Source organism: Strongylocentrotus purpuratus, unplaced genomic scaffold (genome assembly GCF_000002235.5).
Source record: "Strongylocentrotus purpuratus isolate Spur 01 unplaced genomic scaffold, Spur_5.0 spur5_scaffold_11, whole genome shotgun sequence".
NCBI classification, from domain to species: domain Eukaryota; kingdom Metazoa; phylum Echinodermata; class Echinoidea; order Camarodonta; family Strongylocentrotidae; genus Strongylocentrotus; species Strongylocentrotus purpuratus.
This window is the reverse complement of record NW_022145596.1, coordinates 2,674,077-2,688,465: the sequence shown is the minus strand read 5'-3', so window position 1 is coordinate 2,688,465 and position 14,389 is coordinate 2,674,077. Positions and strand designations below refer to the sequence as shown.

The following is a 14,389-nucleotide window of genomic DNA, read 5'->3' as shown; positions in this document are numbered from 1 at the left end:
AGTGCAAAGAGGAGAAATGTTTGCCTCATACTCATGAGTGGAAGCTGAGGAGAGATGAAGTTCCATAGACGATAGTGGTCGAGGACGATTGAGTTGTGATCATTTCATTTGCATTTAATCTGAAACCTGACACTCTCTAAGGATAGAACTTCATAAGAGTTCTGCCCTTCCAGCAATTGACTCCTTTCGGGTTCAGGCGGGGGTTAGGGAGGGGGTGGGAGTTGGGGCCCGGGAGGGGGTGCTGAGAGGGGTCAGGGAGGGGTGGGGAGTGGGCAGATAAGGCAAGATAATTGCTTGCAAACTCAAAGAGGTGTACATGGAGCTAGGAATGAAACATGTTATCAGAAAGTAATTCATTCAGGATGATGAAAGTGCAAGTGAAATTCAGTATTCTTTCTAAAAATTTGCCACATTTCGTCGCTGTTTTCATGAAGTGACAGTAGTGAAAAAAAATTGCATTCACTTTGCGTTACGATTTTCCTCACTACCGTCACTTCATGAAAACAAGGACGATTTATTGCCTTTTCATAATGAAAATTCCCCTCTATGTGTTAGTGAGGCACAGTTAAGAGTTTTAGATATTATCTTGCTCCTCAAAATAACAGGAAAATTATTCAGTCAAGTTTGGTATGTTTTCAAGTTGATTACAGAAAATTCAATATGACATTGTTCTCCAGTACTTTTATTTTTTGTAAATCTACATGAGATAGACATTTGTGCCGTGTATCAATGCTTGAAATACATGAAATGAATTTCTTGTACGTTTTAAGCTATCCAGAAATGGAGAAGTTATGAATACGAAGGCATGGTATGATTCAGGTTCTCTCTAGTCTAAATTTGGTTGTGAAAGGTGAGGCGATCTGCGTCAATTTACCTTGTATTACGGTTCTAAGCCAGCTCGCTTTGTGGATGGTGAGTAATGACTTGGCGGTGATATATTGGTAGGGGGCACTCATTCCATTCACTATTCTCTGTCATGAGATACTCCTACATAGATGGCTATTTGTGGGACTGTAGTCTCTTTTTTGCCTGACTCTTCTTCTGGTATTGTGGTTTGCAATGATTATGTTGTCAAAAAGGTTATGTGTTGACATTTTCTCACTTTCTTTTTCTGTTTATGTCTTTTTCTTTTCTTATATTTGATTGTATTCTTTATAGATTCTTCCTTTCAGTTTTGTCCTCTGTTTTTTTAAAAATCAGTATGAAGTATTTTAGATACAACCAATAGTTTGATGTAAAACAAAGTAATAAAATTTTTGATAAAATAGAAATACATTGTACTTGTATGACATTTTTATTCAATATATAGAACAAATTGATGCAACTTCTGTTTTTAGGCTGGTAGGGTGAAAAGTGCAAATCGTGAATAATTTCTGCAGTTGTCACTCAAAATGAAGAAGAAATGTGAAGAAGACTTATGAAGCTCATGTAATGACATGCAGTGTAGTTCACAATGCAAACTGATCTCCTGCCCATGGGACTAAGGGTTCTCAGTTACATACATTGCTATGTGGAGGGGGCATGCAACCTCTGGAAGGCCGAGGATGGAGAGGTTTTAGGGTTTCTTGCATGTGGAGGAGAGCGGGGGGGGGGGGGGGGGGGGGGGGGTGGGGGAAAGGGGAGGGGGGGGTAAATGAGGAGAAGGGAGGGTTGAAGGAACAGAAAGAGCATGGGATGGGTGAGTAACTAGAAAGGGAAGATAATAGGTGGGGTGAGGGGAAGGAATCTGAGGGGTGAGGGGGTCGCGGATGGGATGGGAGTTAACTTAGAGAGTGATTGTGTGGGCAAAGATGGGTATGCAACAGTTAACAGTTTCATTGAAAAGGGTCACTTTGGTTTTTTATTATTTTTCGGAAGTGCTTTTCTTTTTATTTAGTCTTCTCTCATAAATCATATCATTCTCTTTTCCACTTTTTCTCTTCTTACTGACTCCGATTGTGATTCCCCTATTTTTTTCCCTTCTTCTTCATACTTGGTTTTCCTCCCTTTCCACACACTTTCTATTCCATCTTCTATCTTTAGCCTACAGTTCTCGTTTCTCCATTCATTAAACATGCAATGTCAGAAGATTGCAGTACATGTCATTATGTTATTTCACAATATCACATGAGTTTTCCAGGCCCGCACATTTCTCACTCATATCATGCACAGTCCTCTATTTTGTTAGTTTGTACTGTGTTTTTAATCTGTGCCTCTTACTAGCAAGGGGACACGAAGCTGAATACCGAGTCTATTTTTTTGCTGGTAACTTGAAAGCAGCTATGATTTGTAGGCAATGTTCGTGTCTCTAGGGAAAACACTTCACAAAATGAGACGGTGATGTGTAATGAATTTTCATGAATCCAGTTTTACTGCCTGTCATGTACACATAGTCTTTTGTATTTGTGTCTATTTGTCGGTCTGTCTGTTTCTCTATCTCTCGTCCTCCCTATCTCTCTCTCTCTCTCTCTCTCATTTCCCTCCCTCATTTCTCTCCCCCTTTTCTCTCTTTTGTCTATCCTCTCTTCTCTCTCCCTTGGTCTCTATATCTCCCTTTTATTCTTAATTTACCATTCTTTTCTCTCTTTTTCTCTTCCTCTCTGCATCTCCTCTTTCTCTCTGCATCATCCCCCCCCCCTCTCTGTTCACTCTCCCATTCTAATAATGTCCCTTAATCACTGCCTTCTTATCCTCTTTCCCTTTCATTAATATTGTGGTATTTATAGTTCTGAGCTAAGAAATTCTTAACAAACATCCCTTTATTTGGACTTTGAGAAGGATTATGTATTCATCAATTAATATGTGGTTTATACAAACTTATGACACTTTCTGTCCTTAAAAAATATCGTAAATCACATGTTAGGTTGGGATAAATAAATGATTTGATTCTTTATATATCTACTTTTTAGAATTTACACTGTACTCTTGTAGAAATTCTTACAGTTTTAAATGTAGTGTCTTAACTTTGCAACTTCTTCCTACAAACAGCCATTTCGCTACACATTATTATTTTTATTTTTTTGCCTGACAAGTGCCTTGATTGTTTTGTGAAATCTCTAAATTATAATAATTATATATTTTTGGTCCAATTACATGACTAATGGGCCTCATTAGAACACGTGTCCAGCTGAATTTCTGTCTCTTAAATATCTCATTACCATGGTAACCAGCAATCAAGGATTTAATGACCCCCTTCAGAGTGTGGGATGACGTCTTATTTCAGCAAAGGAAACGGATTGAGCAGGACATCTTTTTTTTTGTAATGGCCTTTTTGTAATGTGGATGGTTTTAGAAAATCAGCAGCTTTTCATAATGATTCCTTCCTTTTTCTGAAGTTTTGAAATTGTATAATATCACTAATTTGTGAGAGTATATGCTTGGCTTTAGCCTTAGCCTTAGGCATCCTGGGTTCTAAAATTGTGACACTTCTTTACTGGTCTATACAGCATGGATGTCCTTAGTTCATTTGATTTGCATTGCAAAGGCCTGTGGCACTGCTAATCTGGTACATTGATGAACTTCTTCTTCTTCTTCTTCTTCTTCTTCTTCTTCTTCTTCTTCTTCTTCTTCTTCTTCTTCTTCTTCTTCTTCTTCTTCTTCTTCTTCTTCTTCTTCTTCTTCTTCTTCTTCTTCTTCTTCTTCTTCTTCTTCTTCTTCTTCTTCTTCTTCTTCTTCTTCTTCTTCTTCTTCTTCTTCTTCTTCTTCTTCTTCTTCTTCTTCTTCTTCTTCTTCTTCTTCTTCTTCTTCTTCTTCTTCTTCTTCTTCTTCTTCTTCTTCTTCTTCTCTTCTTCTTCTTCTTCTTCTTCTTCTTCTTCTTCTTCTTCTTCTTCTTCTTCTTCTTCTTCTTCTTCTTCTTCTTCTTCTTCTTCTTCTTCTTCTTCTTCTTCTTCTTCTTCTTCTTCTTCTTCTTCTTCTTCTTCTTCTTCTTCTTCTTCTTCTTCTTCTCTTCTTCTTCTTCTTCTTCTTCTTCTTCTTCTTCTTCTTCTTCTTCTTCTTCTTCTTCTTCTTCTTCTTCTTCTTCTTCTTCTTCTTCTTCTTCTTCTTCTTCTTCTTCTTCTTCTTCTTCTTCTTCTTCTTCTTCTTCTTCTTCTTCTTCTTCTTCTTCTTCTTCTTCTTCTTCTTCTTCTTCTTCTCCTTCTCCTTCTCCTTCTCCTTCTCCTTCTCCTTCTCCTTCTCCTTCTCCTTCTCCTTCTCCTTCTCCTTCTCCTTCTCCTTCTCCCTCCTCCTCCTCCTCCTCCTCCTCCTCCTCCTCCTCCTCCTCCTCCTCCTCCTCCTCCTCCTCCTCCTCCTCCTCCTTCTTCTTCTTCCTCTCCTCCTTCCTCTCCTCCACCTTCTTCTTCTTCTTCTTCTTCTTCCTCCTTCCTCCCCCTCCTCCTCCTCCTCCTCCTCCTTCCTCTCCTCCTCCTCCTCCTCCTTCTTCCCCTCCTCTTCCTCCCCCTTCTTCATCACTGTCATCATCATCATTCTCAGGCATCTCATGTTCCATGATTATGACCCCTCCCTACCAGTTTATCCAGCTTGACTGCCCTTAATTCATTAGCAGTGCCAAGGCCTGTGACACTCTGCCACTCTCATACAATGGGGAAATGAACTGGTCTGTTGCGTCAGATCCCATGTTGAATCCCCTTAACCTCCTTAAAGATCAAGTTTCCCTTTTTCGAGTGAGAAAAGAAAGAAAACTCATGAAAGAGCATCAGAAAAGGGAAATAAGTATTAGCATAATAAATAATTTTGTAATGGTTTCGTGCTTTTTAAATAAAAGTTTTCATACATCTTTTTCTTGTTTGACTTTATATTTCTCTCTGTTAGTTAGTTATCTTTTGTTGTGATGTATGAAGTATCAAAGATAAAGAGATATTCTACAGGGTTAATTTTGTTTCCTTTCAAAAGAAATCAAACAACATGCCACGGTGATGACAACCATACATGAAGGATAATTTGTTATGCATCTGGTATGAGATATTTCTTTTATTCTTGTTGTTAATTTGAAATTTACATGTATCTTGTTTTTGTTTGTTTTATTCCCGATACAGAAAGGATCCAAGAAGGACCATTGTATGTTTCTCTTCTCTGATCTCCTTATCTGTGCCTCGGTGAAGAGGAAAAGTGCTGTACGGAGACCTTCAGTCACAGTGTAAGTATCACAGCCTACCATCCCTAGTAGATAAATTACAACTACGGTCATCTTACCATGGACTATTTAGTGGCTGGAGGAGAGAGCTAGTCTGTAGTAAATGATACAGTCATACCTGTCTATAGCGACCGCCCAAGGGAAACACAAAAAGTGGTCTTTGTAGACAGGTGGTCTTTATAGACAGGTTTGACCTTAGTAATGTGTTTTTTATATAGTGTTGTACAGTATTTTTACCCTGGTCACTGGATTCTGTACTTTGCAGTGTACACTCTCCACTCCTCCGGGTGGGGAGCATTTTAGCCAGGCACACTTTGTATGGGCGTAGTCATGCTAACTCAGTCAGGTTTGGCGCAGACCTTGAGTATCTCTAATCTGCAGTAGATGTAAACACACTGGTCTGAATATCAGAATCTGTATCAATATCGGGGTTATATAGGGAGAAGTTGCGGTATGGAGTTACTCTATCATCAAGACACTAGTAGTTCATTCCTCTGAGCATTAGAAGTGGCGTGACGTGATGCAGAAGTAGATCTAAGGTAGATGTAAAGACAGTGTTCTTCAGTATCAGGGTCAGCTTCACCTTTAGGACAGAGCAATGGACAAACTTACAGTAGAACGATCATCTGCTGGAAGTGATTTGTACTTTAATTAAATCAATCAAGGAAATGTAAAAATTGTCTGTAGTAGATACAGTAGTAAGGCCATGTAAAATTGATTACATGTTGATCGTCCGGATTTTTTGAAAAAGAGGAGGAGGGTGTACCATGTTATTTGATATTTGATATTTCAAAATGGCCGCTCAAAATGGCCGCTCAAAATGGCCGCTCGGTACATTTTCCCTGACAGTCGAGGCTATTTTTTTTCAAGATGGCCGCCGACAATTTTTTTTTTTTTAAATCAGAAATAGAGCCATTTTAGCAGTGTTTTTCATGTTTTTTTTCTTTCAAAAAAAAAATTCAAAAAAAATTCAAAAAAAAATAACAAATAAAAAAAAATAGGAGGCGGCCCCCAAAAAGGAAGCGGGCGGAGACGATCAACATGAAATCAATTTTACATGGCCTAATTTGCTCATCTTAGACTTGAGATCCACATTGCATGTAACATGAAGCTAATCTGCATTATTGAGATAAGTCCCAAGACACCAGACTTGGTATCCAGAGCCATATCAACTTGAAAGTGAACTAATACATTCTAAGACGGGGTGTGTTCTTTCAAGGCCAAGCTGGAAATGTTCAAGATTTACATGGTAGAAATATAGTTTAACCTTTATTCTTTAAAGGCATCTTTTAACAATGTTAAATCTGAGATGCACGTCCCTATGTGTTATCAGTGTCTGAAATATGGTATAATATTGAAGCCCTAAAAAAAAAATCGCGCTTCAAAATATCAAGAAGTGCCTCAAAAAAGGAAACATCTTTGAGTGACCGGTTTTACCATACTTGTTTTCCCCCATAGACTGTAGTGTAATGAAAACCGTTTGGCAAACGCAAAATTTGGTTTCAATTTCCAATCATAAATATCTTGATAATCAGTCAGACGATCGCCTTGTAAAAGTCTTGGAGTTCCTGACTGACCTAAAGGTTTATAATTGTCATTGCAGCTATCATGAGCTAAATCCAAAATTTTGTTTCAGAATCTGAGACAAAGTTACTGGATCCCTTGAAACTTGTTTGTTTATAAGAAAGCACATCAAAATGACATTTGAATCATATTTTATGTTCTATTACCAGTCTGTCACCCTCTACATTGCCGATAGAGGCAAGCAAATACAAGCTGAACTGGAAGCTTCTCCTAGAGGATGTAGAGATCATCAAGTCGACGCCCACCATCAAACGAGCCAATCAGGAGAGAGATCTCAGCAGACTGGAAGAGGATCTATCTATTCTTAATAACATCAGCAGCTTGTCAGACAATCTGAGCTGCCAGCACCAGGTAAGGTCAAAGGTCATCAGTTACCGACTGCGTTATACGTATATACAAAACCAGGAGAGCGTTCCACAAAACTTGTCACCAGTGACAAATGACAGTTTTTGTTATAAGCTAGTGAAATTCTTGCTTCTGATTGGTTATCAGCAGATATGTCACTGATTTTTGTCATTTGTCAGTGAGAAAAGGCTTTGTTTAAACGGGTCTCAGGATAAAGTACTCAGAAAAGATGAGATATGAATAAACAGACAGAATATATGTACTACCTTAAGTAGTGAGATTTTGACATTTTTAGATATTTTCGAACTTTAATATCTCCATGCACTTGAGGGTGCTCCAAAAATTACTTGTATTGAATAGCTTTTAACTTCCTCTCCTGACTCAAGAAGAAAAAAAGGAAGGATGGTTTTGAAATGTATGATGACTTTGTTAACCACCAGAGATCGCTGTTTAACACCCCCTAGAGGAATACGTTGAGCTCCCTTAGAATCAGAAAGACAATTGTCTCTTAAGCATTTCACAAGTGCCTTGATATGTGCAGCTTCCAAGCACCTTTACTAGTATCTTGATAGAAATTAGGGGAACCTAAAGAACATTTTCCAGGTTAAATCAAGGACTGTCCTAAATTGGTACTCTAGAAGATGGACATCTAGTGGAAAAACAACCCAAAATTGAGATTCATAGGAAATCAACAAGATTGGTTTTCTTTCAAGAAAAGGGTGATAAATCAACCAACTTGGCAATTTAAATCATCTATATATATTTTGTTCAAGTTTTACAGAGCAGTATGATTAAAGTGATAAATAAAATGAACTGAAGAATACAACCGGGGGAAAATCCCCTCTCCAGAAAATGCAATAATATCCTGCTGATAGACCAATCGCTCTCTATTGCTTGAACACTGAGATTCTGGGAATTGTTTTCCACCTCAGGTTTCTACTTCTTACTTTGGAGTTGGTGAATATCAGCCCTAATTTCAAAGTGCCCTATTAGACAGTTAATATTGCAGTTTGGCAATGGAGGGAGGGAGAGAGAGAGAGACAGAGAGAGAGAGAGAAGGGAGGAGAGCAGATGGAGAGGAGAAAAAGAGAGAGAGAGACAGACAGACAGACAGACAGACAGAAGGGAGGGGAAAGGGGGAGAGAGAGAGAGAGAGAGAGAGAAAGATAGAGTAATTGAAGAACTTTTGATGCATCCATATTGCTTTAATTTATTTTGCCTCTGTTCATTTTGTCAGTATATAAGGGTATTGATGAAGTGTTCCTCTTTATGATGGGAAAATGTAGTACCTTTGTACTTAGTTTGACATGTTTTTACTTGATTCCAATATGTGTTTGCACGAAAAAATAGGTTCTGAACAAGAGATTGCTCTTATGATAACTTTTTTTTTCTTACCCTGCAAAGAAAATAAAGTCCTTCAGTATTGTTTACAACTAAATGAAAAGAGAATTCTTATTAGCTGTGCATGCAACTATGCAAACACTACAGTTTCACTGCACTTCTAATAAACAAATATCAAATTAGGAATTTGTAATATCATATGTTACTTGATTTTATTTCCTCAACTGGTCTCTTTGAACTGGATTTTATTGTTCAAAAGTCCAACATATTTGGTTGACCAAATGGTGAACCACTAAATGTAAGGAAAAAGCACTACCGGTAAACCAAATATACTTTGTGGTTTGAAAAATTTGTACTCATTTTGGTCAAGTATCATAGTTGCAAACATCTTCTTCTTTCTGTTGAATTCATATACTGTCCTGGCACTGATACTCAGTTAGTGAGTGAGTGGATTGATGATTACAAACATATTTTATTTCTTTAATGTTTTATCTTGAAATTAGATAGACATACCCAATATTAAGAAACACTTCATTATCTTTAGAGGGTCCTTATTCACATTGATACCCCTAGTATAAGATGGACTCACCTCCATTTACTCTTGCTCCTCACTCAACCTGAAGTCATGAAATTCACATTGACAAACCTGATAGAATATTAACACCAATGGGACCATCCCCCCATCAGGAAAGTACAACACACTCATCTATTTCTCTCCAGCGCCCCCGTTGTCAAATCTCCAATTTGCTCTCCACTCTTCCTGCTTACATTACCATCCTACCCTAGCTGCAATTAAGTAGGAAGGAAACCCGGCCGGGAATCTGCCTATCCCGGATGAGCTTCTCACCGATTCATTATCCTTCGGTGCGACTCGTGTCACGACTTGAATCGCCTGCCTGCCTGAACCGTACTTTAGTCCCTCCCTCTTCTTTTCTTGTCTGGTTTTGGAGAACCTTTTGAAGGAGAACCCAAGGGAGGTGAAGATGAAACATGCAGGAATCAATCTATATGCTCTCTAGATTGCTCTTATGCTTGTGACGTATCGGTAGAACCCCCGTTCACATCGCCTCAATTATTCAGGAATATAAAGTACACATCAGGTAGACCCTTTAGCATAAGGTTCTTTTCCCACTGCATAAAACGGTTTTGCATGTAAAATACACAATCAAACCATGTTTAAGGTGTTCAGAACAGCAACAACATGGAAAAGGAAGAAAATGAGTTTTTTATATATCAAGAAATTAAATATCTGAATGATGATGATAGCATTTCCAATTACATTTCTAACATGTCAGAATTGCTTATATTATCTGTTTTGAACAGTAATGGACAGTTTACCTATCTTCAAATTTTTACTTTTTTGTTCTTAATTTCCACAATTCTTTCCTATTCTACAACGAGTGGTGCAGGAAAGAAAATATGTAAAATAGAAAAGCTCATTTGCTATTTTTAGCCAGCTGTTCTTTCTTTATGTCATTACATTTTTCTTTGACGATTTGATGATTATTAGGGGGAAAATTATACTGAACTATGAAGTTCTCTGCAACTCTGTAATGAATATTAGCCATTATTATCAAAAATCAATTTGATAGTGGTGATTCAAACCTTAATGTATACACTCACATATTTGAATAGTCATATCAAGGCTTGCATATTTAATATCATGTTTGCATAAGATGGCATTGGAATTAATAACTTGCAAATATTAATATCCATTGAATGAAACAGACAAATATAGGAGCAGTTGTGATAATCTTGGGATTAACCAGGATTTAATGGAGGATAGATGATTGAGTGATTGTCTTGAGTGCATTATGATTGACAGCCCTGTAGGTGTGCTTTGGTAACGATTGCTACTGGCTTTATTTTGTCAAGTATGTAGGATTAGTGTTGCTATTACGGTTAGGGTTATGCTTGCATTTCGTTTTAGGTTAGGTTTAGTGTTAGGGACAGGATTAGGTATACTCTTTGGTCGATAAAGGAAGTTAATATTTCTGTTAGCTTAGGATATTGACTGTTGAGCATTTGTCACTGGAACATGTGTGGAAAAACCGATCACAATTTAGTCTTGGACTTTTAGGTTAGATTTAGTGTTAGGATTAGGTATTCTGTTTGGTTGATACTAGGGGCAGTTACACTGTCATCCAAACACGCCAAAAAATGCCAAACCGGAGCCTGGCCGCGATGTTACCAAGGGCAACTACGCTTTACCGGCAGACATGCCAAGCCCCAAACATTCCAAAACGAAGTGTGATCTTTTGGCGTGTTTTGGCGTGTTTTGGCGTGTTTGGCAAGTATAACCGCTCGCAGTTGTAACATCGCGATGTTAGGCACGTGACTTCCGGCACTTCCGGATTGTTACCCGCGCTCTTTTAAACCACGTTCTTCCCGTGTGATATTTATAGCATTTCCATCGTCGCGCGTGTTATCCGTTCATTCAGCTCCGTTTGTTCCAATTCCGTTAACTCATCCTTTATTCAATCTTCGTTATTCCCGTCTGGCCATATCTGTCTAGTAGTAGTATTTGAGTGTTTTGTTAGGTTAATTAATATGAAAGTGAACAATTCCCATTGGACTGATGATGAGAAGAAGTTCTTGATTTCGATGTGGAGGCAGGGAGATCATGAGCTCTTGCTGTCGCTTCATAAAGTACCTAAAAAAACGAGCACGACGATCACTTTCCCTACGACGTCGGCGAATTCTCATAATTCCAATTAACAACGATGATTTTCTTAACCTTCCCATATCGTTTTTACTACTAGATTTCGATTGAATTTGGGAAAACTGAATCAGCAGCCGTAGTCCGTACTTCGTAACTTATCCACTCTTGCCTCAAATACTACACGCGAGATAAACAAAACATATCGCATGCATGCGCATGGGATGTATCGCTATTTAGCTAGCTATAGCGCTAGCTGGAAATTGCGCGCGCTAAAAATCTTATAGCAGGCCGGGGTCAAAGGTCGGGAAGACTGCACATGCGCATTACCAACCGAAACACGCCAAAACATCGCTGAACAGCTCCGTCGGTGATGTTTCAGCACAAGTGTAACCGGGTGCACGAAACATCGCGACTTTTCAAAATGAGGTATTTGACAGTATAAATGCGCCTAGAGATAATATTTCGGTTAGTGTAGGATATTGACCTTGGAGTGATTATCGCTGGCGCATGTGTAGTACAGCCTCGCACCTTTGTTGCAGAAAGGTGGGATGATTGTAGAGGTGTTGTATGATTAAACTCCCATAGGAATCACTAACCTTTCTATTGAGCATGCGTGATGTGGAAAGATGATGCAGGATGTACAACAATGTTGAATATCTGGGGTAGGATTACCAACACTATTAGAGTATGTTTTCATAAAATTATGAATTTGATGAATTGTGATCGGTTGAGGTCAGGTTTGTGATCTTAAATGTTCAGGCCTTCTAGGTAATAGGGTATAGTCATTACAATATAAAGGCAAACCTAAGTATTGGTGGGACCGAGATGATTCCCCTCTGCTCATCCCATTTTTTTTTGCTGCTGCATACATGTACATGTAATCTGATAATGCACTGTTAGGAAAAGAGACAAATGTAGAAGTAATAATCAATAATAATTGATCAATTTATATAGCTCAGGTACTATACTCTACTGCACTGCAATGAAAAAAAAGGAAAAAAACTCCTAACAAATCCTACTTTACAAACACACGAATCAAAAATGATTTAAAAGCTTCTGAAAACAAGTGCATCTTCAACATAACTTTGAAGAAAGCAACATATGAGGCTTTTCCTTTGTCTAGTGGTAGGTTATTCCAAAGCTTTGGAGCAGTAGAACTGAAAGCGCAATCTCCCAAGAGTTACTTTTGTTTTTATGTGAGGTATATTTTTAAAAGCAGCTTGTCCTGTTTACTTCGTAATTTGTATGGATATGGGTGTGATTTAAAAGATAATAATTCAGACAAATAATTTGGGTCTTGACCATAATTATCGAGTTAATCGTTGTGTGACAATGCACCTGGTGTCTTAGGAGGGAAGTAGGGATCATATAAAAATCTGCCATTTGATATCTTTTTGATGATTTGATGATTTCGTCAGAATAATCATAATAATCATTCCTAAAGAATGTATGTTCATAGTTGCTTTCATTTAAATGCTTCTATAAATTAATCAGTATGAATGTTGATAGGGGTTAAGGTTAAAGATATTACCTTTTTAATCATGTCATTTGTGTTACAATTATGAATTGTCTGAAAATTGATTTGAGAAATTCATTGAAAACGGAGATTCAAGCTTAAAGGATATCCTTTCAATCTAAAAAATCCTGTCTCCTTCAGAGAGCTAAATCATCTTTGATTGATTGTTTAGCATTGGCATGATTGAAAATAAATCCTCCTTGAGGGAGAAAAGCTTCATAAGAAGAGATAAAAATAGAATGGCATTAATGGATATATTATATAGTCAAAATTCATGGAAACTTTATTATCTAAGTTGGTCATGCATTGCTTACTTCAGATTTTCAAGTTGAACCATTTTTGCCAGCTAAATATATGAAATCGTATTTTAGGAGAACATGAATTTCAATCATCTTCATCAGAAATTGATCTTGGTATCATTAACTGCACATTTGGTAGGACGTGATTGATATATCACATATTCAGAGACAGAAAGGCATTAACACTGATAAGATATATGAGTTAATGCCCTTCTGGCTCCAAACAGATGTTATTCAGGGGTGTGAAATGAGAGCAGAATATGTGACGATATTCTCTTTTATTATATCACTCTCAAGCCATTAACAAATATTATCTGTGTCAAAAGAGGTCTTCACATGTTACATTTGATGGTATTGATGAAAGGATTTTGGCTAGTGCCTTTTTGTAACATTCCAATCTCAGCCGATGATAAGCTTGGTTTAAAGAGAAGATGGGGATCTGGTAGGGGCTCGTTCAGATATGACACAGCAAACTGCTGAGCTTTTTTAAAGGGAGGCTTTACTACTTCAGCAAGAAGGGATTAGACCACCCAGTGAGCCATCGAGGTCACTGTGACAGGTGGCTATCTCATTAACTCAGCTCTCATTTAACATAAGAAAAATAGGATCATGGGGGACCAACAGGCACCGATTTGGGAAGTTTTCTATATAGAGGGAGCAAGTAGCTACAAGTAGGACAGTGTGCCTTTAAAATAACGATTACATAAAGTGTAATATGCTTCACATTTCACTATCTTATAAAAACAGAGTTCAGTGAATATGCACAAGTACATTGTTGTGCAAAATTAGCATTCATTTGACATATTCTAAAAAATGTGGCAGCTTTATTGCAGCCATATCTGCGTCATCTGAACAAGCCTTTCAAACAAAATATTATTTGTGATCTTTCTCGTTCTTTTTATCTCAGTTTGGGGAGAATATATCATAGTAGTTACGGTATGTCTCTGAAAAGGATTGCTATTCTAATGCCCTCATATTTGAAAAATGATGAGAAGTAATAGCTGAATAGTTTGGACCAAATTTTCTTGCCGCATGTGTGTGTAGTCCCTTATACCCATTTCTGTGTAAAGTGCTTTTGATTTCAGCAAGATTTGGTAAATTTATTATCAATTTGATGACACCATAGCCTCACAGTATACCAGTAGACTAATTCTTAAGTGATATACATGCATAATCAGCCTGTCACAATATCAGTTTCTTTCTCAGTGTAACCGCATGACCAGTTCTTGACTTCATCTTTAAATGGAAGCATTTGTCAACGAGCCTGTCTGTTGTCACATCCAGCTTCATAAACGTTTCGAGTTTCACAAAATTACATCCAAATTGAAAAGTGACATACGAGTATATGGATATGCAGGTATGCTGACTGCATCTATGCTTGCGGTTCCATACCGCTCCCTCGTTCTGTTATTAGCAGGTTAAATGGTGCGCGAAGGATGAGAGAGAAAGAGAGATGGAGAAAGGGAAGTAGAGAGGGGAAGAATATGATCAAAGAAACATTGATGTAGACGATGTCTGTATTGTTTTGATGA

At 37.8% G+C, this 14,389-nt stretch overlaps 1 protein-coding gene across 1 annotated transcript in view; it reads left to right on the top strand.

Annotated features, from left to right (window-relative positions):
* The window catches only part of LOC590980 (rho guanine nucleotide exchange factor 17), an 86,170-nt gene that overhangs the window by 56,993 nt on the left and 14,788 nt on the right, over positions 1–14,389 (top strand). The window contains exons 6-7 of the mRNA XM_030981232.1: positions 5,013–5,113; positions 6,844–7,045. Coding sequence (XP_030837092.1) covers positions 5,013–5,113; positions 6,844–7,045 — 303 coding nt within the window. The remainder of the gene's footprint in view (positions 1–5,012; positions 5,114–6,843; positions 7,046–14,389) is intronic.